Raw genomic sequence first — 26,130 nt, 5'->3', positions numbered from 1 at the left:
CAACTTTACCCTTATTAGCCATATGATCTCAGATTAGTTTTTTTCCATCTTAAATTCCCAGTCATTAAAATTGAGAATAATACCTATCCTGTTTTCCCCACAGAAATATTGTGAGTACCCAAAGAGTTGTTGGAAGCCATGAAAACAAAGTACCAAATAAGAGCTTACATTAATACTGCTATAATTGGAAGCAATTGGAAGTTTGGTTTTTTGGGGGTTTTTTTGTTTGTTTTTGTTTGTTTGTTTTAGTAAGACCAGAAATCATGAATTCAAGTTTTATCCTCCAAAGTTCCGCAAATGTGCTTCCAATAAACATTTAGTTTACTCAAAAGTTTTAACTGCTTTTTGGCAAACAATGCATGTAAAATTTTTCTTTCTATTCTTATTAATCTTTCATTGTGGTCATATCCAATGCCTCTGTTCTTTTTGCAAGGGAATACTGATCTTATATTCCAAGCATCTTCAGCTAGTCTTTTCCAGAGCGGGATAAAAATATGCAAAAGTGAATTCCTTAAGGTTTTCTTTTTTTTCAAGTGGAAGACTATCCCTGTATGTATAGTAATAAGATCCACTTGTTGAACTCTCATTGGTGTTTAGTCCCTGTACTTGGTAATTTTTTAAATCCTATGCAGACATGCAAGATATGTGGTAGTACTTTTATTTTACAGATGAAACTGTTACTTCTGACTGACTTTCATATCTCTCTTCCTTTCTCACTTTTTGAGATCTCTTATGTGCTTAGTTAGAAATAAAAAGTAAATTTGATGTGTACTTTGAAATAAACCCTGATATAAAAGTTACCTAAGTTTAATAAATTTTATTAATCAGCCTCTATCACAAATATCTGATAGATATTTTCTGTTTTCCTTCTTCAGAATCCACATCTCAATATATATTTGAACAGAATAAGTTAGAAAATTTAGGTGATTTATTATTCAGTTCCCGAGTGAGAAAAAAAATCTTCCTGCTTTTGGGGTTCTAAACAGGTGTTCAAGTGCATTTTAAAGTACAGTTAAGACTTCTCTTTAAAAAGTAACGATGTGTGGGCGCCTGGGTGGCTCAGTTGGTTAGGCGACTACCTTCAGCTCAGGTCATGATCCTGGAGTCCTGGGATCGAGTCCCGCATCGGGCTCCCTGCTCAGCAGGGAGTCTGCTTCTCCCTCTGACCCTCCTCCCTCTCATGCTGTCTCTCATTCTCTCTCTGTCAAATAAAAATAAATAAAATCTTAAAAAAATAAAAAAATAAATAAAAATAAAAAGTAACGATGTGCTTTCTTTTGCAGAAATAGATGTTATGTAAAACAACTACTTTTAAGATTGAGCTTGAAGGAGTCGTCATTTACGTCAGAATCAGTTTTTCTTAAGATTTGCTTACATGTTTAAAATGAAAATATTTAGGGCGCCTGGGTGGCTCAGATGGTTAAGCGTCTGCCTTCGGCTCAGGTCATGATCCCAGGGTCCTGGGATCGAGTCCCACATCGGGCTCCCGGCTCAGCGGGGAGCCTGCTTCTCCCTCTGACCCTCGCCCCTCTCATGCTGTTTCTCTCTCGCTCGCTCTCTAAAAAATAAATAAAATCTTTAAAAAAAAAAAAATGAAAATATTTATAATATGTGATTTCATTATGTTTTCATTTTCTAGATATTTTTGGTTTGCTTAAGACAGGCATTGTCAGTTTGCAATTTTGTTCTTAAGGCTTGATTTTTTTTCCATGTAATATTTTCATTTGCAATATATACTCTTTCTTACACTTTAGTTAATAGTTTTTTGCATGTTGGGACCAGCTATTTCCAGTACTTGAGATCAGTAGGTGCATCATTATTCCTCAAATGCCACTGTATGCTAGCAATTATATTTTTTATAAAGACTTATTTATTTATTTTAGGGGGGCAGGACAGAGGGAGAGAGAATCCAAGCAGACTCCACACTGAGTGTTGAACCTGACATGGGACTCCATCTCAGGATCCTGAGACCATGACCTGAGCCGAAGCCAAGAGTCAGATGCTTAACTGACTATGCTACCCAGGCGCCCCTGCAATTGTATTTTTTTAATCTATTACTTGAACCTTGCTAAAATTAGCCTGATGTGTGTGGTAGAGTAGCCTTTGGAGAAAATGTAGGGGCAGTTTCCCTCTAAGCCGTCTTTCAGGCTGCTTCCAGGCTGTTTTCAAAAACATGAGTTTTATTCATATCATTGCTCAGTTTTAGACATTAAAATCATACTACAATTCTGCTGCATCAGTTATAATGTCTTTGGTCTCTGTTTCAAAGTATATAGTCTGTTGATACCCTGTGACTATATCTATTCCCAATTTTGTAGTAGAAAGCATATGTTTTACATTAGGTAGATAGAGGTTTATTTGTTGGCTTCCTCCCTTATTGGTTGTATATAAACATGCACATATTACTTTACCTCTATGGGCCTTTGTTTCTTCACTTAAAGAGGGGTAATAATAGGATCTATCTTTTAGAATTGGCTGTTATAAGGATTAAGAGAGCCCATTTAACATGGCAAGTAAACTGCTTGCCATAGGATATTTATATCTAGAACTTTGACAGGTTTAATCACTGTCACCTAGATAACCTATTCTTCTTTTCACCATTCACCATTTTCACCATTTATTCATCTATCATTTGTTAATTCTTTAAACGTCCTACATACTTAAAATATGAATGTCACAAAGATGAATGTTGTACTGCCTTCCCTCTAGTAATTCACAAACTAGGATGAGAGGTAAAGACATATAAACAAATGCATATTTAAAAATAATTAAGGGTAAGTAAAATAACCTCTTCTCTTGCCTTTTTTTCACTTGTGTGAATCCTTCCTGTCATTTAGTACTGAACTGCCATGTTTCTGTAATACCCTCAATATCATGATTGTGTACATATACCATAACATACATATTTCTTGTCTGTCTCAACTATTAGATTATAAAATTCTTGAGTTAGAACAGTACTCCTGTAGTTGGAAAATTTTTTTTTCTATAAAGGAGCAGATAGTAAATATTTTAAGATGTGTGGCTGTATGAACTGTTACAACTACTTAGCTGTGTTGTAGGAGCATTAAAACAGCCATAGATAAGTTATAAACATTGGGTATGACTGTGTTCCAATAAAACTTTACAAAAACAGGCAGGAGGCCGGATTTGGCTCACAGGCCTTAGTTTGGTGCCCCCTGCCATGCTTCATACCCTATGCCTGGCAAATATAAGGCACTTAGTAAATAATAAATTAACATACATTAAATACTTTCTATGTTCTGACTGCTGTTAAAACAACTTTATGTGTATCAGTTTACTTAATCCTTAAAACAACCCTCTGAGGTAGATAATATTGTCATCATTTTAAAAATGAGGAAACTGGAGTAGAAAGAAGTTAAATAACATACCACACAACTAGTTAGTGATTTGGGGATTTGAACCCAGGCACCTGACTCCAGAGCCTCAGCTTTTAATCATACCACTTCCAATGTTTTGAATCCCAGGAGTATAATACTGATTCAGTATTAGGAACCATATTGACATAATTCACTATATTTACAGATGAAAGAATAAAACTGTATGATTATCTCTTTGATGCTAAAAATATTATTTTCTATAATTCAGTTGTCCCTAATAACTATTAACAAGAAATAACCTAGTAAAGGGTCTCTATCAGAAGGCTGTATTAAATGTCATAGTGAAATATTAGAAGCACTTCCATAAAAAGATAGGAACAGAACATTTGCCCTAAAGTATCAGCCAATGCATTAAGAAGCAAGAAAAATAACCTCTAAATAAGGGGTGTGTGGGGGATGAGGTGAGATATATCACTGTTAGTATTTGTAGTTGATATGATTACCTACTTAGAAAACACAAGATAGTCAACACAAAATGATTTGAGTCACAAAGAGATTTCAGTAAACCAGCTGGCTATAACTTAGAATATTCATTAGCTTTCTTATACACCAGCAGTAGCCAACTATGAAAAATGAAAAAGTAGAAGCTAAAATTATAAAATACTTAAGAACCTTCTGAAATATGCAACAGCTATATAAAGAAAACTATAAGAAGATCTGAATGGATGGAGAGCATACTATATTCCTGAGTGTGACAACTTAATACCATAAAAATGGCAGTTCTCACCAAATGAGAAAATAGTGTAATCCTAATTAGATTATGGTAGGATTTTAAAATGGAATTTGACAAACTGATATTTCAAGTTTTGAGAAGGTTAAATATATAAGAATGGCCAAGTAAATTTCAAAAAGAAGCTTAACAGTGAGCATACCTATCAAAAATCAAATCATACTATAAAATTACAGTTATTTAAAAAATAAGAATTTGGAGTAGGAATGAGCATGTTGATCATAGGAACAGAATACAGAATTCAGGAGGAACTCCATGGATACAGGAGAATTTCTTGTGTGATAAACTGGTAATGGAAGAGCTACTCTATAAATGGTGTGGGACAATTGGCTATCCAGTTGAGGTAAAGATAATTAGGTACCCACTTCATGGCACTATCAAAACTAAAATCTAGATGGACTAAATATAAGTAAATAAAGTGGCAAAAGTTTTAGAAGTGAATTTTTAAAAACATTTTGGAGTAGAGCAAGCCTTTCTCCTGTCAAGGAGACATCAAACTTAGATGCCATTAAAAAAGGCAAGCAACTGAATTGCCAAATAACAGATTTGACATGTAATAGACAAAGCTAATATTCAAAGTATACAAGGTGTGCTCTCAAATCAGTATGAAAAAAAAAAAAACCTGGTAGAAAATAAAGAATTTAAGTAGGAAATTCATAGAATTAGAAATACAGATAGCCTATAAAGTTTTGAAGAGTTATTCAACCATGCCAGTATTTTGAGAAATTCAAATGAAAACATCAATATGATTTTTTAAAAAACTTTTCTAATAAAATTAACAAACTGGACAACCTTAATATTACAAGTAAAATTGGAAAGTATACATTTATAAACTATTGAACAAAGTATAAATAGCCTCATCTTTTTGAGGAGAAAAGTTCAGCAGTATCTATCAACTCTAGAAGTGCATACTTCTGAAGAGAAGTATTTCTGTATAGAGAGACTATCGTAAGTTCATACAGAATATTACATGGTTATTTCTTGCAGAGGGGGAAATGTATGGAGAAAAATGGAAGCAGTTTCATTGTTCAGCATTGAATAGTTCAGTTATGGAATGCCCTTGCAGTAGAATATTAGGCAGCCTGGAAAAGAATGAAATAGATAACAAATATACTTCTTTAAGAAAATATTACAGTATTTCACATGAAAAAGAAAGATACTAATACATGTCATTTGCTTTATGTAACAACCAAAAAACCTAGAAAACCTTATATATACTTGGGTAAGTGCAGAGAACAAGTCTGAAAGGGTACCTTCCACAGCGGATAGCTGTAGAAATGGAAGTTGGATTTAGGGACAGGAGGAAGAATTAAAAATGATGACTATACATATGTTCTTAAGTATAAAATGTATAACTTTTGTGATGTAACAAAAATAATAAAACATAAGAGGGTTTGGATTTGGCAATTATGATTAGTCCTTGTTAGAGCCATAGCTTCTTGATTATGTCTCTTTCTTCTGTGTAATTTTTAATAACACCTCCCTTCACTCACAAGCTTCCCATTTAGTGTCTAAAGTCATTGGTGCATTTAAAAGTAGCACTTTCAGTATAGCATTGGGTCAGAAACTGTTACCATAGGTTAAAGAAGCAAGAATTGGAGATTAGTGATTCTCAACCTTTATAATCATACCTGCAAAACAAGACAATTTTAGTGTACTTTATTTTCTGAATATCTATTATAAAAGCAATTTTTTCAAATGTAAAATTATAGTTTTCAAGTCTCATTTGTCTAGATATTTTTATTTCTCACCCCCTTTCAATATTAGAACCTAATATTTTAAGAAAGTTATTGGTAAATTCTAGGATTGATGTCATCAGCTTGAGCTAAATAAAGGTAGACTAAAAAGAAGGAAAATTTTTGTAAAAAATAAGATGAAGGAAGATGAGCGTGTTTAGAGGCAGTAATATTTAACTCAGACTTAATAGTAGATTTATAAAAGAATCTGGTTATCTCAGAAAGGGCAGTGTTAAAACACTGGGTTCTACAGACAAATCTTTCTTATAGGAAATACAGAAATGTTTCTTGATTTTCTTGTGATGTCTTATGATAAAATTTTCTATTTAGAAGGAAACATGTTAAATATGGTGAAGTTATGGTGAAGCTACTTCAGTAGCTTTTACAGGGGAATGCAAACCCTTCCGTTGTGAACCTAGATGCCAAGTGTTAATTTTGGTCAGAAAATATTGAGAAACTACAAGTTTTAGTCTTCAATTCAAAGTCATTCTGATACCTGTAACCAAGAATTTGAAATTCTAAAAAAGCAAAGTGACTATAATATATAAGCTAGCACATTTTAAAAGGGCAATAAAGTATTTGTAGATGAAAATAGAATTGTCACAGATGTAATTACCTTGGGCTCTAAAGGTAACCCAAGTGCTCTGAAAACATCAGCTAGAACTGTAAAATAGGATTTAAGACAATGGCACTTAAAAAAAAATTGTTGGCCTCAATTATGTGTACACTCTCTGTCCTTTAACAGATTGGGGTTGATTTCTTGGGAGCAACTCCTGCTCTCAGTTCCCATAGTTTCCTGACTGGATATATCTTTTTGATGTCTTTTTCATCAGGATTGCCTTTGAAGTCTGTTTTAACCAGATTTTCATGTTAGTATTAAGGTGTGATTTCGTAGTGGAAGGATGGGGGCTATATCTCCTGACTGCCTAATTAAATTGAGTTATACTTAGTGTGTCTGGCATTGGCGAGTGATGGTAGTGGCTCTCAACTCCTTTTTTTAAACCTCTGTTCATTTATGTGGGGTAAAAGACTGAGACCCACCCATCCTACCCATTCTACTTCTACCTTTCCAGTGGACAAGGAATTAGAAAATAAGATAAGTTACAGTAAATTTATTGCTAATGATCTGTATAGTCACCTTATAAGGAAATATATTTTATATATAAGATATGTATTTGCTTTTATTAGGTTAAGCCATATGAAATCATGTTATTTTAATATTTTTTACCTTAGAAATGACAATTTCATATGGTTCAACATATTATTGAATTATGCCATATAAACACTGCCCTATGTATAAAAATAAGTTATTGCACTTAGCATGAAAAATATGTTGTAAGTTACTTAGATAACATAAATTCATAAATAGCAGGTCAGTGATAAAATGTTAACATATAAGCCAAATTGGAAGGTTTATAAATACACCTACTTAAAGAACAAGGTTAAAGTTATAAGCCGAAAATATCATTAATGTATATATGCATCATTGTACACTATTGGGTTAATCAACCTTCAACAAAAACTAAATTGAATATGGGAATAATAAAGCTAAACATATAGTAATTTATAAATAAAATCTGTTGGACTTGAGAACCATGACCAGTTGAAGACACTGCAAAAACTAGGGCAATTGAAAAGAGCACTGACGATAGATAAGCAGATAATGAAGTATCCTTCTGCAAATTGTGGGAATCCTAACTGTATTGCATGGCAGCTGAATGTCTTAGTAGTGAATTAGAGGCCCAAGTAATCTTTTGAAATGTATTAATTTTACTTTATACATTCTATTAACAAATTTTATTAACAAATAAGAGCTCACTCTGGAGGTTGCTAGTAAGTAACACTTAGTCTTACACAGAAATAAAAGCTAAAAAATTGTGTGTCATTTGCCCAAAATATCTGTAAAAAGAATATTGATTTTTCTTTTAGTTCAGGACATATCAAGAGCACACTGCCATTGGTGAATCCTGGACCATACTTTAAAAAAATCATGCTTTTAAAGCATGGTCATTTGGTTTCTATTTGTAATAAATTCATTCACCTTTCTAGTGTCCATTGGGTACATTAAAAATTAAGAGTGGTGTGGGGCACCTGGGTGGCTCAGTCAGTTAAGCGTCCATCTCTTGGTTTCGACTCAGGTCATGATCGCAGGGTTGTGAGATGGAGCCCCACGTCAGGCCCTGAGCTGGACGTGGAGCCTGCTTGGAATCTTGGAATCTTCTCTCTGCCTCTCCCTTTGCCCCTTTCCCTCCCTCAAGTGCATGCGTGAGCTCTCTCTCTCAAAAAAAAAATTGAAGAGTAGTGAATTTGTAATGATGTACTATATGTTGGCTAATTGGATTTAAATTAAAAAAAAAAGTAGTGAATTTAGTTCCCTGTCAAAAGTGAAAGGGACTGGGGGCGCCTGGGTGGCTCATAAACTTCTGCCTTTGGCTCAGGTCATGATCCCAGAGTCCTGGGGCTGCATCAGGCTCTCTGCTCCCCAGGAAGGCTGCTTCTCCCTCTTCCACTCCCCCTGCTTGTGTTCCCTGTCTCGCTCTCTCTCAAATAAATAAATAAAATCTTAAAAAAAAAAAAAAAAAGAAAGGTACTGAGTTTATTCTTCTGCCTGAAACAACTTAAAAAACTAGAAAAAAATGAAAGAGTGGCACTGAAGATGTTGTAAGGGGGAAAACAACTGTCCTTTATGTCTTAATAAAAGTTCACATTAAGACGTAGAAATTTAGGTGAACCAAAGTTAAATTTAACTAATAACCTATTTTTAAGAGTCATTTTTCTGGAGTACAGTTAACATCAGTGTGGTTGAAAGAATTAGTCTTGGGAAAAATACAAAATAATCTAATATCTCATTGTTAAATAAAATCTGTGAAATACTTGTTTTAAGTTTCAGATAAGAAATGACAGGATGATTTCACAGAGTGATTCCCATGATTTTCATCTTAGGAAAATCCACTGCAAGTGACTTAAAGTGCTTTTTTTTTAATCTAAGATAGTCAAGTTTAAAAAATTTTTTAAAAATCCAAAAATTAAAAAGAAATGAAAGAGGTCTAATTTGGAAAAATACATGAATACATGTTAGGATATTAGTTTGTTAGATGAATATTAATTTGGATAAAGTCCAAGTTCAAGCAAAATTTATTGAAATTTCCTAAAAGGTCTTTGAGATGGTCGATAAGCCAAATATGACTGTAGTTGCCTAGGGCTTTTCAAGCTGTTTATTTTTAAATTGAAATTTTGATGAAAGTGGTATAACCATATTCATATTACAAAAATATTGGGGAAATAGAGGAAAAAATTACTGTAATTACATCATCTTAATACAGTTACTACTATAATATTTTTACTTAATGTTTTTTCATATGTATACTTTTTTTCCCCAAAGGGTTCTTTTTTTAAAAATATTTTATTTGTCAGAGAAAGAGAGAGAGTGAGCATAAGCAGGGGGAATGGCAGGCAGAAGGAGAGGGAAAAGCAGGCTCCCCGCCAAGTGGGGAGCCCAATGCAGGACTCGATCCCAGGTTCCCTGGGATCATGACCTGAGCTGAAGGCAGATGCTTAACTGACTGAGCCACCCAGGCATCCCGTCATATGTATACTTTCAAGTACTCCCAAATTCTGGATTTAAATATGATACTAAAACTCTTTGGAGTGTATAATAGATTTTAGATATGGACTTAGAATCCTATAATTTAAAGTTTCATTGATTTAGACAAAAGACCAGAAAAATACATTGGATTTTTTTTTAATCTAAATGTACATATTTTTCCTGTGGATCCCTCACTTACACTATGGCTATAATCCAAGTATGATCCTGCTGTGCATTTTCCCATATACTTTTTAAACAATTAGAGCTGAAGTTTTAAACCCTAGATGTAGCTCATTATGTCTAGGCTATTGCCTAACAGCAACATCCTTAGAATAAAACAAATTTAAATAGAATGGGTGGATGTGAATGAGGAGTTTGAGTAAGAAAACCTGGCAGAATATTTGAGTAAAGAAACTAATATAGACTCAGAATTATGGTAGTGACTGAGTAAGAAAGTACAGTACTGTATCTAAATCTAATAGTGTTATGGACTGAAGACTGAAGCCCTAATCCCCAATGTGATCATGTTTGGAGGTGGGCCTTTGGGAGTTGTTGAGGTTTATGAAGTCATGAGGGTAGAGCCCCCATTATGGATTAGTGCACTTATAAGAAGAGGAAGAGACCAGAACTTCTCTGTCTTGGCCATGTGGAGATACAGCAAGAAGGTAGCCATCTGCTGGCCAGGAAGAGGGCCCTCACCAAGAACCCGGTCATGCTGGCACCCTGGCCTTGGACTTACCAGCCTCCAGAACTGTGAAGAATAAATGTATATTGTTTATTCTAGCAGTCCAAACTGATGGAGACCGTATTAATAAGTGAGGTCCTACTGTAATATCTAAAAATGTGGAAGTAGCTTTGGAACTGGGGAATGGGTGGAGGCTGGAAAAGTGTTGAAGTGCATGCTGGAAAAAGCCAAGATTACTTTTAAGGGATTGCTTAACCAACTGAGCCACCCAGGCGCCCACTTTTAAGGGATTGCTAATGGCAACTGGTAAGAGCTCAGAAAGAAACAAAGAGAACTGGAGAGAAAACCTCCATCTTCTTAAAGAATACATAAATAATCATAAACAGAATATTGGTAGAAATATGGATGATAAAGGCCATTCTGATGAGGTCTCAGATGGGAATGAGGAACATTGTTATTGGACAGTGGAAAAAGTGATCCTTTTTATAAAAGAGCAAAAAAATTGGCTGAGTTGTGTTCATGTTTTAATGTTTTATGGAAGGTAAAACTTGAAAGTGATAAAAGTGAATATTTAGCTGAGGATGTTTCTAAAGCAAAGTGTTGAAGGAGTAGCTTGGTTCCTTCTCACTGCTTATAATAAAATGTGAGAGGAGAGAAATGAAATGAAGGATTTGTTAAGCAAAAAGGGACCAGAATTTAAAGACTTGGAAAATGTTCAGTCTATCCAGACTGCAAAAAATGAGAAAGAATACTCTGAAGAGAATACCAAGAGTATGTTTGACTAGCCAGTTGATAAGGCTTTTAGTGTGGGTGTGAACCATGTACCTAATCAGCATCTCAACAGAAGCCAGGAAGAGAGATGGAATTATACCAGTGAAACAATGCTAGCTGGGACTAAATGAAACAAAATGGAAGGGAATGAAGGCAGGCTGTGAACATGTGTTCTCCCTTCAGGAAAAGGGAAGAAGGACCCCAAAGGTGATTCCTGTCATCAGGACTGCTACTCCCAACATAGGTCCAGAGTATAGAGGGCAGAGGGTCAGGGCTGCCTCCCCTCAGTTTCAAAGGATGGGACCTCTGTTCAGTAGAGCCACATGGGCAGGGCTCCATCAAGCTGGAGGAATGTCTGGGCATGATGCCACCCCCCCATTGGGTCTGGAGGGCAGAGCATGAAACCAAAGAGATTGTTAAGATTGCCTTAAGAAATTCACCTTGCTAGGTTTTGGACTTGCTTGGGATATGTTACCCTTCTTCCTTTTGGAATGGAATATACTGTGCCTGTCTCACCATTGTATTTTGGAAACACACTGTATTTTGGAAGCATGTAACTTACCTGGTTCTACAGGTTCACAGCTGGAGAGGAATTTGCTTCGGATGAATCTTATTTGGATGAGATTTTAAAGTTTATGTTGAAACCAGTTAAGACTTTTGTGACTGTTGGGTTGGAATGAATGTATTTTGCAGGCAAGAAAGACATGGATTTTGGTGGGCCAGGGGCAGAATGTTTGGACTCAGTGTTTGTATCCTTCCAAAATTCATGTTGAAGCCCTACCCCCCCAAATGTGATGGCATTAAGAGGTGGGGCCTTTGGGGAGTGATTAGGCTTAGATGAGGTCATGAGGGAAGAACCCCCATGATGGGGTTAGTGCCCTTATAATTTAAGAAGAATAAGAGAGACGCAAACTCCCTCTCTCTTGGCCATGAGAAGATACAGCAAGAAGGCAGCTCTTTGCACCCAGATCTTGGGCTTCCCAGCCTCAAGAACTGTGAGGAATAAATGTCTGTTGGTTAAGGCACCCAGTGTACGATATTTTGTAGCAGTCAGAGCTAAGTTTGCAAATATTTTTTCCCATTCCATAGGTTGCAGTTTCACTCCATTGAATGTGTACTCTGATGCACTGAAGTTTTCAAGTTTGATGTAGTACCATATGTCTGTTTTTGCTTTTGTGGTCTTTGCTTTAGGTGTCATATCTAAGAAATCATTGCCAAGTTCAATCTTTTCCTCTTGTTTTCTTGGAGCGTTATAGTTTTGGGTCTTATACTTAGTGTTTAATCCATTTTGAGTTAATTTTTGTATATGGTAAAAGAATCCAAGTTCATTCTTTTGCGTGTGGATATGCAGTTTTCCTATTCACCATTTGTTAAACAGACTGTCCTTTCTTCATTAAATGGTGTTGGCACCCTTGTTGAAGATCATTTGACTAGACATGTAAAAGTTTATTTCTGGGCTCTCTATTCTTTTCCATTGGTGTATATGTTGTTATGCCAATACCACAGTTTTGATTACTGTTGCTTTGTAATATGTTTTAAAATCAGGAAGTTTGAGTCTTCTAACTTTGTTCTTTTTCAAAATTGTTTTAGCTATTTGGAATCCCTTGAGATTCCCTAGGAATTTTAGAATGAATTTTTCTATTTCTGCAAAAAAAAAAAAAAAAAAAAAGCCATTGAGATTTTTATAGGGATTGCTTTGGGAGGTCTCAAATTCTTTTTTTTTTTTTTTTTTTAAGATTTTATTTATTTTGACAGAGAGAGAACACAGCGAGAGAGGGAGCACAAGCAGAGGGAGTGGGAGAGGGAGAAGCAGGCTCTCTGCTGAGCAGGGAGCCCAATGTGGGACTCGATCCCAGGACCCTGGGATCATGACCTGAGCCAAAGGCAGAAGCTTAACAACTGAGCCACCCAGCCGCCCCGGGAAGTCTCGAATTCTTAACAGTATTAAATCTTCTAATCTGTGAACACAGGATCTTTCCATTTATTTGTGTCTTTTTAAATTTCTATTAGCAAATTTTTATAGTTTTCAGTATACAAATCTTCCACTTTGGGGGTTAAATTTATTCCTTAGTATTTTATTCTTTTTGATGCTACTTTAAATGGAATTATTTTCTTAATTTCTTTTTTTAGATTGTTCATTGTTAATATATAGAAATGCAACTGATTTTTCTGTGTTCATTTCGTACCATGCACTTTTACTGAATTTACTAGTTCTAACAGGTTTTTAATGGACTCTTTAGGTTTTTCTACATACGAGATCATGTCATGTGTGAACAGAGATGGTTTTACTTCTTCCTTTCCGATTTGGATACCTTTTATTTGTTTTTCATGCCTAATGGCTCCGACTAGGATTTTCGGTACTATGTCCAGTACTGTGAATGGATATGGTTAGAGTCAGCATCCTTGCTTTGTTCCCAGTCTTAGAGGAAAAGCTGATAGTCTTTTACCACTGAGCACGATGTTATTAGCTGTGGGCTTTTCATCTATGGCCTTTATTATCTTGAGATAGTTTCCTTCTGTTCCTAGTGTGTTGAGTGTTTTTATCATCAAAGGATGTTGGATCTTGTCAAATGTTTTTTTGCATCAATTGAGATGACCATGTGGTCATGTTAACTTTTAAAAATAATTTTCTTGAAGTAGACACAGAGAAGTATGTACATATCAATATACAGCTCAATTCATAATGGTATTTTCACATAATTATGTGGTAAGAGTGGTAATTATCACGTAACAGCCTCCCAAGTCAAGACATAGAACTGTACCAGCACCCCAGAAACTGCCTTCATGCCTCTCCAAGTTCCCATCCTTCAAAGACAATCACCTATCCTGACTTTTAACACCATAGATTGGTTTTATTCTGTTTTGAACTTTCTATAAATAAAGTTGTGCTGTATGTATTTTGTCTGTTTTTCACTCACATTGTATTTGTGAAATTTATTTGTGTTGTTTCCTGTTCACTAGTTCATTAATTTTCATTGCTGTATAGTAGTCCAGTGGATGAATTAGATAAAATTTACCATTTACTGTCCAGGGACATTTAAGTTGTTTACAGTTTAGGGGCTAGTAAAGAGTAGTGCTGCTATATACACCTTCATGTACTTTTTTTGGTGCATATGTGCATGCATTTTTTTTTTTTTGGTAGACTAGGAGTCTAATAACTGAATCATAACTGGGTCATGGAATATTTATATGTTCAACTTTGGTAAATAATATCAAAGTAGTTTCCAAAGTGATTTTATGAATTTCCACTCTCATTCCATTTGAGTGTGCCAGTTGCCCATAGCCTCCTTGATACTTAATATTGTCAGTCTTTTTTATTTTTATACTCCTAAGGAGTATATGAAGACATTTCATTATGATTTTTAAGTAGCTTTTTCCTAGTAGTTAATGAATTTGAGAATCTTTTCATATGTTTATTGATCTCTTGGATTTCCACTTTTGTGAAGAGCATATTCAAGTGTCTTGGCATTTTTCTGTTGTTTTTTTTTTTTAAATCAGTTTGTAGGAGGCCTGTATAAATGTGAAATATGTGCTGTTTTTCAGTTACATATTTTGAAAATAGCTTCTTTCAGTCTATGGCTTGCCTTTTGATTTTTCTTAAAGATATTTCTTAATGAATAGTAGTTCTTCATTTTAATGAAGTTCAGTATTCATTTTTCTTTATGATTTAAGAAATATAATCTGTACCCTGTCTAAAAACTCTTTCTCTCATGGTTATGAAGATATTCTTGTGTATTATCTTTTAGAAACTTTTTTGTTTTACCTTTTACATTCAGATCTGCATTCTACCTGGTGTTAATTTTTTGTAATATTGTCTAATTTGACACTAATTAAAATTTCAGACTTAAAAGTTACAAGAGTAGTATAGAGATATTTAGCTTTTCTTCACCCAGATTTCCCAAATGTTAATATTTTGTTATATTATTGCTATACAAATAATTAAATATTGATATGTAGATTTTAGATATAAATAGTGATATGATGGAACCATCTTGTATACAAAAGTTGATTGTTAAAAATCAGGAATTTTGGGGCACCTGGGTGGCTCAGTCGTTAAGCTTCTGCCTTTGGCTCAGGTCATGATCCCAGGGTCCTGGGATCAAGCCCCACAGTGGGCTCCCTGTTCTGCAGGAAGCCTGCTTCTCCCTCTCCCACTCCCCCTGCTTGTGCTCCCTCTCTCACTATGTCTCTGTCAAATAAGTAAATAAAATCTTTAAAAAAAAAAATCAGGAATTTTCAGGTCAGTTTTTAAACCATGATAGCTTGAAATGAGCCATGGGGGGGTATTATTATTCCATGAAAATTTGCAAATCCCCTCTCTTGCATATATATCAAAAATTACAGTATTAAAAACAAAATAGATGCATAACTTAAAACAAGTGGGTGTTTGTAGTCACAAGATGAGAATGTAGGAAGTAGAAATAACAGAATTAGAAGAAATTGGTTGAAAGGAAAAGCTGACAGTGTTCTCTACACAGGAGTAGAGGAATTTTTAGGTTTCTAAATGCATCATTTCAGTTGCATGGCTGTAGTTTCTAATTTGCAAGCTTAAATAAAACCTTTGCATATAGTGTGATGGATATATCCATGCAAGAAAGCAATTCATAAATAAACTTCTGATGTGTTAGAGCTTTGAAAAGAATAAAATTAGAGGTAATGCCTTAAGTGGATGATAATGTTAAAACATAGCATGTGGCTTCAGATCCAGTTTATAATAATACTGTTCTTGGAATTAACTAGAGGTTCAGAAGAAATCTGTGTTTGTATTTGTAAGCTTCCAGTTCACCTCTTGAAACCAAATTATGGTTGTATCTTCATTACTTTCTAAAATTCAAGTAATAATGGTGGTTGCAGTTTTAGCTAAAGACATTATGTAAAATATTACAAACAATATAATGACAAAATAAAAAGTACTCAATGGTTGTTATTTTTTTTTTAATTTACTAATTTTACAAAGTGAATTATCTGTAAACGTTCTCTGGTTACTCCTCTTAGCGTCCCTAAATGTTTCTTTGATATGCAAGAGGGAAAATAATGCATTGACTCTTTCCTGTCTTACAACTTTTTTACATATTCACAGAGTGAAATTATTTACTCACTGATTTTTTTTTACTTTTTTTTCTCACTGATTTTATCAGACTTTAATACAGCAATACAGATTAAGCCAGAAGTTAGATTTGCCCCTTTATATATGTTTGTATATATCATGTGTTTATATATATGTATGTATATGTTAAAAACAGTATAAATATATGTATATTATATGTGCATGTAATTATAAGATATAATGTGTTTAATGACATGCATTGTTATGAAGTAGTTAAATATAAAATATTATATACCGTGGTCTTCAGTATAAAATCTCGAGGTAGATAACTGTATTGAATATTTTTTAAAAATCTTACAGCAATTTTTATATATCTAATAGAAATTTGTTTTTAGGTTAAATCAACCTGTATGAGAGTTTCTGCAAAGATTCAAGACTTTAAAATAAATAACATGAATTTAATATCTTACAAAAGTTAAATATCTTGACACTGCTGAATTTCAGACTCTTACAAGCATCCAAAAATGTTTGTAATTTTGCTTTTTAGTATAAACTTGGTAAAATTTATGATTGAGCTCAGTTATGTTCAGCTTTTCTTGTAATTAGCTGACATTTTATTGGTTGATGTTATATATGGTAGATATACCATAATTTGCTTACACCAAGTCTTTTACTTTTTACATAAGTGACACTGTGTCAAAGATTTCTAAATGTATATGCTTTTAATCACTGTAATGATTTGGTTTATTTTGAAATAGGTGTCACTTAGAAAAGAATAGTAAAACCAGAACTACAGAAGACCAGTGTCAGAGCTTAAAACTTAAAATTTGAAGGTTTTTATTCTAGTCCTGAGCAAATTTTTCTACCATATTGTCTTGTCTGAGGAATCAATGACAAATCATAATTCATGTGTAGTTTCTAGAGACTGATAAAGGTGATAGAGGAGGGGATTGGGTCTTCGTAATCACCTTCTCTGCTCATAGAAAAAAAATTAGTGGTAGATTTGCTCACTTAGTCATTGCATTTTACTCCCTGTCCCATACTAAATATTATCTAGTATTTAGCTAGAGTTGTGGTGGTTAAGTAAATATTGCATAGAGGTGGAAGGGATAAAGAGACAGACATGGAATTTAAATGGAAGCTGCTCATATATTGGTTTTTTTTTTTTAATATTTTATTTATTTAGAGAAAGTGTGAGCAGGCAGGGAGGAGCAGTGGGGGAGAAGCAGAGAGGGAAGGAGAAGGAGGGGGAAAGAATCTCAAGCAGACTCCTTGCTGAGTGCAGAGCCTAACACAGGGCAGGATCTCATGACCCTGAGATCCTGACCTGAGCTGAAACCAAGTCAGACACTTACCTGACTGAGCGACCCAGGCACCCAATATATTGGTTTTAATATATCTTAGTTTCCTGTCTACACTGACATACAGTTGGCTAAGTTGTAAGAAAGGTATTTCCTTAAGTGGTCTGTTGACAGAAAAAAAGTAGTTGACTAAGTATTGTAAAATTTTCTTTCACAAGAATATCATTTTAGGTTAAAGAATGAGACAAATTTTGAATGTATTATATTTTAATACATTTTTAAGGATGTACACACAGATGGCTATGTATTTTTGTTTTTCAGAATTGGAAGGTTATCCGGTATATTAATGTCTTATTGATAATGGCAGAACACCCACCACTACTGGATACAGCTCAGATTTTAAGTAGTGATATTTCTCTTCTATCTGCCCCTATTGTAAGTGCAGATGGAACACAACAGGTAAGGAAAATGAAATGTGTATTTGTTTATGTTTGTACACATGTATTTCTTTCAGAAGAGTGCAAAATTTAAAACAGAATGAAACTTCACAATAGTAGGTTCCTGTTAATTCATCTTTTACACTCCAGTTCAAAATGTTGTTTTGGTTTCATAAAACAATGAAATAATGAGACTGTTTTTGAAGTTTTTTCTAAAATTTCTCACTAATTAATGTTTAAATATCTTGTATGTATCTTTAGTTGCCACTGAAGTTGTTTTTGTTTTACTTTAGACAATGTATTAGTCCCTGATTGGTTTTTAACTAAGTTTAACCTTGCACTTTAATGATTATTATAAATCATTACTTCAAATCATTATAAAATCATGACTGAATTATATGATTAAATGACTGTCTACATTATCCAATAATAAAACTGTGTCTTCTTTTTCTTCCTACTTTTCTCTCCTCACAGACTCCCCCTCCCAAAAGCAAACATGTAATTCCTGAGAGCTGGTATATTTTTTTCTCCAGCCCAGGGCTTTATAAATGTAGTTTTGTAGTTTTTTGACTCCTGATTCCCCCAGTAATCCTGACAGGATGGGAATGATGGGCTTTCATAAATATCTATGATGTACCAAGCAACGTGTTTAATTCTCACAACTGCCCTGTAGAGATTTTAATATTATAGGTGAGGAAACAAAGACTAAGGACATAATAATAATGAGAAGAAGGAACATTTTGAGTGCTCACTGTGTAAAAAACGTTGTGCTAGGAATTTCATGATTTTATTCTTTCAATAATCTTATGAGGTAGATATACCTGTCCTTGTTTTGCAGATGAAACAAAATGAGTTTTAGACAGTCTCAAGATCACACTCAAAGGTTTTGATCCTAACCAATTATTCCTACCTCCTTGGGAAATTAAGAAAAAAAGTATTTTGTTAATTTACAAACTTAGCATCTGTAGTGGACAATTATGATTTGCTTACAAGATTAAAAGGCTACTTTGTTAACTTTGCTATTGAAAAATCAAGAGCAGATGGCTTGGGTTCTGAATTTTGCTGGTTTGTATGAGCATGGCATGAAAAGTATATCTTGGTTTTAATTTTCACATGTGCTCAAATAGCTTTTAGCAGCAAGTTCATTTCACTAAACTTGCTTTTTATGGTCAGAGTTAAGTTTGTTAAGATATATTTTTTTCCTGCAAAAATAATGGATGTGGCAGATATCCGTTTACTTTGAGGCTCTGAGAGTGTCTTGAGTTACCAGTATTTCCTCGGGGCAGTCACTGGTTTCCAGTTTTTTATAACTTAATACATGAAAGAATCTATTAAGCAGTTAATTACAGTTCATTGATATAGTTGCTATAGCTGATAGTCTATAAAGGGGAAGACAACAGGCTGAAACAAGACCACGATGCTCCTGACTTACTTCTCTCCTTCCCCCGAAAAGAAGATTCTATTGGTAGAATTTTTCTTGAAACCTTGAGGGCACCAGAGTTAGCATGTTACAGTAGTGGTGTAGATGGATATAGAGAAAGGAGCTGGGAATAGAAGAAGCCACTAGAGCAGGATTTGGAGGATCGGGGCGGGGGAGTGTTTATCAGTGGATCTAGGGGATACGTTTTTAGGTAGGGTTTGAAAAACAGGTCAGGAAGTAGAGTGAAGCCTTAGATTCTAACTAGCAGAGTGTGTTGTAATTTGATAGAGAGATAAAGATGAGTAGAAGGAGCGCTGGACTTGACTGATAGATTTAGATTTGATATGGGTGACCTAAGTTGTCTGAATATGTTTGCTTCTCTATAAAATGGAGGTAATAATAGTGTCTTAGAGTGGCTGTAGCTATAAGGGTGAAATGAACCTGAAGGAACTCAGTAAATGTTTGCTGAATCTGAATTGAAGCACTCAAATGTTTAAAAGATTGAGAAACTCTATAGATATGCCAGTCAGAAGTCAGGTCTTAAATCAAGAGAGATAGTTATAATGAGCAGTGGGTCAAAAAATTAAGAGATTGTTATGAAGGATACATACTAAAGAGAGTGGACTGATAGCTCTGGTTGAATGTAAGAAACTGAACAAAAATAGGTAACAGAGGTGGGAGGTTAATAAACTTGACAACAGGCAGTTCTTTGTCTTAACTCAGGAACTTACTGGTGTGCCAGGCATGGCCAAGTTAGAGCTTGCCTGTGGATATGTGATACCACCTGGTTGGTGCCTGTAGTAGAGAAACAAACTAAAAGTTCTTGACAGAGGGAAGTATCATGTACATGCATGATACTAAAAATTCAGGATAACAGAGTGTCCCATGTCTTGACTTTTTGGGGAATATTATAGTATTTCTTGGGAATATATTATGGGATGATTTCTGTTCCATCTCTTGAGATCAAATTAATTTTCCTTACATTATCACTTCATCAATATTTTCTGGTTCTATATTTGGTAGTATGTCATATTATATACATGGGTATTTTGGCTCATAAATTATATAAGAAGAATCCCACCTGACATCATTGCTACTGGTATTGCCTTTAGGGAAGTTGTAATAGACATTTATCATTCATTCTGAGTGGCAACATCTGAACTGTTTTTTGTGTCTACGGCCATACCACCCTGAACGCGCCCGATCTCATCTGAACTGTTTTTTGTGTTTGTAGAATCGCCATTCCTCCACCCTTTTTAATTAATAGAATTTATTTTTATAGCAGTTTTAGATTTACAGAAAAATTGAGCAAAGAATTTCTTTCATACCACATCTTCCACACAATTTTCCCTATTAACGTTTTATATTGGTGTGGTACATTTGTTACAGTTAATGAGCCAATATTGATAAAAGTTCCACAGTTTACATTAAGGTTCACTCTTGGTATTATACAGTTCTGTGGGTTTTGACAAAAGTATAATGTCTTTTATCACCAGTACATTATCATAATGAATAGTTTCACTGCCCTAAAAATCCTCCTGTACTCTACCCATTCCTTTCTTCATCCCCTTTTCCCCAACTGCCTCCCCCACTTGGCAACCACTAACACTTTTACTGTTCCTATATGTTTATCTTTTCCAGAATGTCATTTAGTTGGGTTCATACAGTATGTAGCCTTTTCAGACCAACTTATTTTCACTTAGCAATATGGTCTAGACAGTTTCTTTTTATGGCTTAATATCTCCTTTTTATTACTGGATAATACTTCATTGATGAATATACCAGTTTGTTGATCCATTCACCTATTGAAGGACAGCTTGATTCTTTCCAGTTTTTAGCAATTATAAATAAAGCTGCTTTAAACATTCATATGCGGTTTTTGGATGGACATAAGTTTTCAACTCAAGTGGGTAAATACCTAAGAGCATGACTGCTGGATTGTATGGTAAGGCTATGTTTAACTTTGTTAGAAATTGCCAGCCGGTTTTCCAAAATGGCTGTACCATTTCACCTTCTCAAGCATGTGCTTAATTTGAGATTATATCCTTTCCTGATAGAGAAGGTAAAGCATGTATAAGTGCTTGTGCAGCTCTGTTAGAACCTCCACATCTGTGTTAGGGAATTTGAGCTTCAAGCACCATGAAATTTTCCCAGCTCTCTTCAGTGTTGCCACCATCAAAAGAAAAGTTCAGGTATTTTGGTTTCTTATGTGGTTCAGCAATTTCCTAATTTAAGTTTACCTTCTCTAATTTCTATTTATTTATCATCCAAAAGGATTGAATGCATTTAAACTTTGGGTTAAGATCTGTCAAAACTCAGCCTATCGGGCTTCTTTTTTTCCCCCAGAATCTTCTTCATTTCATTAATCTTTTTGTTACTTTATTTTGTAATTTTCTCCCTTGTATCTGCAGGCTTTTAATTTATGAAGGTGACTGGGTAATAACATGGAGAGGCTAATGCCATTGAAAGAATTTTTTTACTTATATTTCCTAAAAGAAGGGGGCACAATATGCTATACCAGACCACGGGGAAAGCTTCAGGTTTTGGTCAGGAGGCAGAGCAAGAGAAAAGCCTAGCCCAAAAACCATTATTGGTGTTATCTGCAGGAAAGGCAAAGCAGGGTAGAGTGACAGCTTAGGATTGGTTAGTTTTAGTAACTGTGGCAGACAAGAAATAACAAGTGTTGGTGAGGATACAGAGTAAAGGGAACTCTTATGCACTGTTGGTAGGAATGTAAATTGGTCCAACCACTCTGGAAAATAGCCTGGGGGTTCCTTAAAAAATTAAAACTAGAACTACCATATGATCAGCAATTCTACTTCTAGGTATTCATCTGAAAGAAATGAAATAACTAACTCAGAAAGTTATCTGCACCCTCATGTTCATTGCAGCATCATTTACAGTAGCCAAGACATGGAAACAATCTTAAGTGTCTATCAGTGGATGAATGGGTAAAGAAGTTATGGTATGTGTGTTTGTACACACACACACACATACATATAGTAGAATATTACGCAGTCCTAAAAAAGAAGGAAATCCTGCCATTTGCCACAAGATGGATGGACCTTGAAGGCATTATGCAAAGTGAACTAAGTCAGAGAAAGACAAATACTGTATAATCTCACTTATATGTAGAATCTTAAAAAAAAAAAAAAACTGGGCGCCTGGGTGGCTCAGTTGGTTAAGTGACTGCCTTCGGCTCAGGTCATGATCCCAGGGTCCTGGGATCGAGTCCCGCATCGGGCTCCCTGCTCAGCAGGGAGTCTGCTTCTCCCTCTGACCCTCCCCCCTCTCATGCTCTCTCTCTATCTCATTCTCTCTCAAATAAATAAATAAAATCTTAAAAAAAAAAAAAAAACTCAGATACCTTCCTTGAATATGTGGTAGAACTTTTTCAGTGAAGCCTTTTGGGCCTAGAGTTTTCTCTGACTTAAATATAGAAATGGTGAAGTAAATCAAACTCATGCTTATTAATACTTTTGTGTTAAGTTTGGAGATGAGTGTTGATATTACTGAGATGGTCTGTATATATTTATTTAAGGAGTATTAAGGTGTTTAAGAAAATTTGAGTTTTATCACATTTATAAGGGTTTTTTTTAATTATTTATTTTTATTTTTTTAAAGATTTTATTTATCTGAGAGAGAGAGTGAGTGAGAGAGACAGAGCGAGCACAGGCAGAGAAAGAGGCAGAGGGAGGGAGAAGCAGACTCCCCGCCGAGCAGGGAGCCCGATGCGGGGCCCAATCCCAGGACTCCAGGATCATGACCTGAGCTGAAGGCAGAAGCTTAACCAGCTGAGCCACCCATGCACCCCCACTTATAAGTTTAATAAGAACTGTTTAAGCACTTAAAATTGTGATAGGCATTTGAAGTATTTAAAAGAAAATAAATAGGGCGCCTGGGTGGCTCAGTTGGTTAAGCGACTGCCTTCGGCTCAGGTCATGATCCTGGAGTCCCGGGATCGAGTCCCACATCGGGCTCCCTGCTCGGCAGGGAGTCTGCTTCTCCCTCTGACCCTCCCCCCTCTCGTGCTTTCTCTCGCTCATTCTCTCTCTCAAATAAATACATAAATCTTTAAAAAAAAAAAAAACCATGAAGACTTTAAAAAAAAAAAAATAAAAAAATAAAAAAATAAAAGAAAATAAATACATTAATCTTACTAATGCAGATTAAAATGTTTAAGGGGAGCAAACCTGGAGAAAGAAAATATTGTAGTAGTAGATAAAATAGAAAACTTGGATTAAGGTCCTATTACTGATGCGCAATTTGAGAAATATTAGGGAGGTAGAATTGACCGGAATTGATGAACAACTGGCTGTAGAACAAAACCGAAAGAGGGTAAGAATTTTCCCAGACTCTTTCTTTGAATATTTAGGTGGGTGACAAGGTTATGTCACAAAGATAAATCTTATCGATCAGGATAGGCAAAGTTATTTCATGGTTACAAATGCCTGTAAACCTCAATAGTTTACCAGAAGGCTTATTGCTCATACTACCTGTCCTTAACAGGCTATCTGTAGCTATACTCCACATAATTTTCACTTGAGACCCAGCCTCTATGTAGAATGTTGCTGGTATCATGGCAGAGATGATGGTGAACTACATGCTGACCTCCACCCATGTTTCATTATTCATTGCAAGTCACATGGCCAAACATGCCATCAGAAAGGTGGGGAAGGATAATCTTGCCCTAGGGAGAAGCTGCAAATATTTGGAAAAATAATAAAATCTTCTAGAATAAGGAAAACAGAAGTAGTAGGTTTGGGATTTGAGAGAGTTTGAAAGATCTTCAACTGAATTTGAACTTTGGGGGATATTTAATAGAAATAATAAAAATAATAGCAGCTACCATTTGAGCCCTGGCATTGTGTCAGATACTGAGTCAAGTCCTTTACTGACCAAACGATAAACATTTAGTAAATCTTAGGGGTGAGATTACTGAGACTCTAAAATACTAGCTCACACTTTTGTGACAGTAATTTGGGACTGCAGAATTTTAATCAGACCTTTAATCCAAAAAATTTCATGACCCAAATTAGTCTTCTAATTGCTCTGTAGCTCTACCTGGCAAACAAAATAGCAGTTTGCTAAATCCTCATTCTTAGAGGTTTTTGGAAAGGTTAGAATTTAAACATTAAACCAATCTCTTCTTTCCCATTAGAGTTTGTTTCTCCTGAATGTCTATACCATGCCACTTTCTATGATGTTACAATAGAAAGTCAAATAAATACTTTTTTAAAATTTCAGTATTAACTATTAACTTTTCCCTAGAGATATAAAAAGCCTTACACACTAAGTATAGATCTGAAAACCTGCTTATGTTATCACATATTTATAAGCACATATTTTTAAAAACTAACTATGATATTAAGCTGTGCTGCACTAAAAATCAACTCACTTATTCACGTAGTATCTATGTGCAAAATATTGTACTGGTTCTTGTAAGATATAATAAAATCAGACTTATAAATTGGATGTAAATTTTAAGGTAGTCTATTTAAAGAAAAAAAAGTTTCATAAAATATCAAAGAGTTCCACAGTATGTAAATAAACTAAAATTTATTTTTATATTTGGCACAAAACAATAAAATAATATTACTGACTAGTACCAATATCATTTCACTTGCTCATTTTTAAAGTATATATCTCTTCCTGTTTTCAAGAAAATAAAAATTGGTGGGGCGCCTGGGTGGCTCAGTCAGTTAAGCATCTGCCTTTGGCTCAGGTCATAATTGCAGGGTCTTGGGATCGAGACCCTGCATCAGGCTCCCTGCTCAGCAAGGGAGTCTGCTTCTCCCTCTGCCCCTACTCATGCTGTCTCTCTCATTCACTTACTCTCTCATTCTCTCTCTCAAATAAATAAATAAATACAATCTTAAAGAAAAGAAAAATTGGCAGATTATTTCATCTGAAAAGTAAATAGCAACATGTTTTCATATAATTAAAACTAATACGAGAAAATTAGAAATCAAAATATTAAATATTTTGTATTTTAATGAACTGTATATATTTAATTATGTTGTGAAAATTAGGTCCTCAAATTCTAAACGGAACAATATCTTAAATAAAATATAATAGTCATGGAATTTTGGTGGATTCTGTTCTAAAAATAATTGATATTCTGTTAGATTAACTACTAGATATTCTACAGTTAGAATAATTCCTAACCCTCTCCCTCTAGTTAAGTGACTATAGCTAGTCAACCCCTGTGCCTTAGAATCCTGTAGAAAATGTTGGCTTTCTTTTCTTTTTTTTTTTTTTTTTTTGAGAGAGAGCGCACATGCGGGGGGTGGGGGCAGCAGACTCCCTGCTGAACAGGGAGCCCAGAATGGGGCTCCCAGGACCCTGAGAGCATGACCTGAGCCGAAGGCAGATGCTTAGAAAATGTTGACTTTTAAGAAGTACAATTTGGGCTGAAGTGAGGAGGAAATAAAGAATAGCTTATAAGCAACATTGAGTAAATTAGGGACATTCAAATGAAAATTATCTACAGAATTCTGAAAATTCTTTAAAATGAATCTGACTATAAACTTCTATAAGAGATATTAAATGAAAAGGCTTCTTACAAAGACAATTTTTCTCATGATTTTATATTAGCTTAATATAAAGCAAGATTTTTTTAAAGGAAGATTTTTTGTCCAAACTTAACAAATATGTACAAATAAAAGTTGTAGTCTACATTTTCAACTCATAACATTTCCCTTTCATTAATAAACTATAATGATTATATATTCAGAGTACTGTGATATAATCTTATCACCAGATAGAATGCTCAAGGTGCATATTCCTGAAATGCATTTGTATGGTTTTTCAAAAAATAATATTTGTAAATGGGAGAAATATACACACACATATAAACATATGACAGAGAAAATATACAAAATATTATAAACAGGGACTGACCCCAGAAGGAAGAGTTTACATTTTACCATATACCCTTTTGTATTGTTTGAATATTTTTTTAATGTTGTGAATTTATTATTTTTTCAATTAAAAAACTCTAACAATTGAAAAAAAAG

The 26,130-nt window shown here is 34.6% G+C and overlaps 1 protein-coding gene across 2 annotated transcripts in view; it reads left to right on the top strand.

Moving 5' to 3' along the window:
• FNDC3A (fibronectin type III domain containing 3A) overlaps window positions 1-26,130 on the top strand; it is a 158,597-nt gene that overhangs the window by 5,761 nt on the left and 126,706 nt on the right. Inside the window, exons 1-2 of one of the 2 annotated variants that reach the window (XM_081814903.1) lie at window positions 17,585-17,713; window positions 18,166-18,381. Coding sequence is in view for 1 of the 2 variants with exons in the window: in XM_006746812.3 (XP_006746875.1) it covers window positions 17,615-17,713 (99 nt within the window). In the remaining variant the exon portion in view is untranslated. Of the gene's footprint in view, window positions 1-17,575; window positions 17,714-18,165; window positions 18,382-26,130 lie in introns of those variants that run through there. The other variant, XM_006746812.3, reaches the window with a different exon arrangement.

This window comes from Leptonychotes weddellii, chromosome 3, assembly GCF_054177405.1.
Source record: "Leptonychotes weddellii isolate Sample4059 chromosome 3, ASM5417740v2, whole genome shotgun sequence".
Lineage (NCBI taxonomy): Eukaryota > Metazoa > Chordata > Mammalia > Carnivora > Phocidae > Leptonychotes > Leptonychotes weddellii.
Note: the sequence above shows the minus strand (reverse complement) of the source record. Positions and strands in the feature narration are given on the sequence as shown.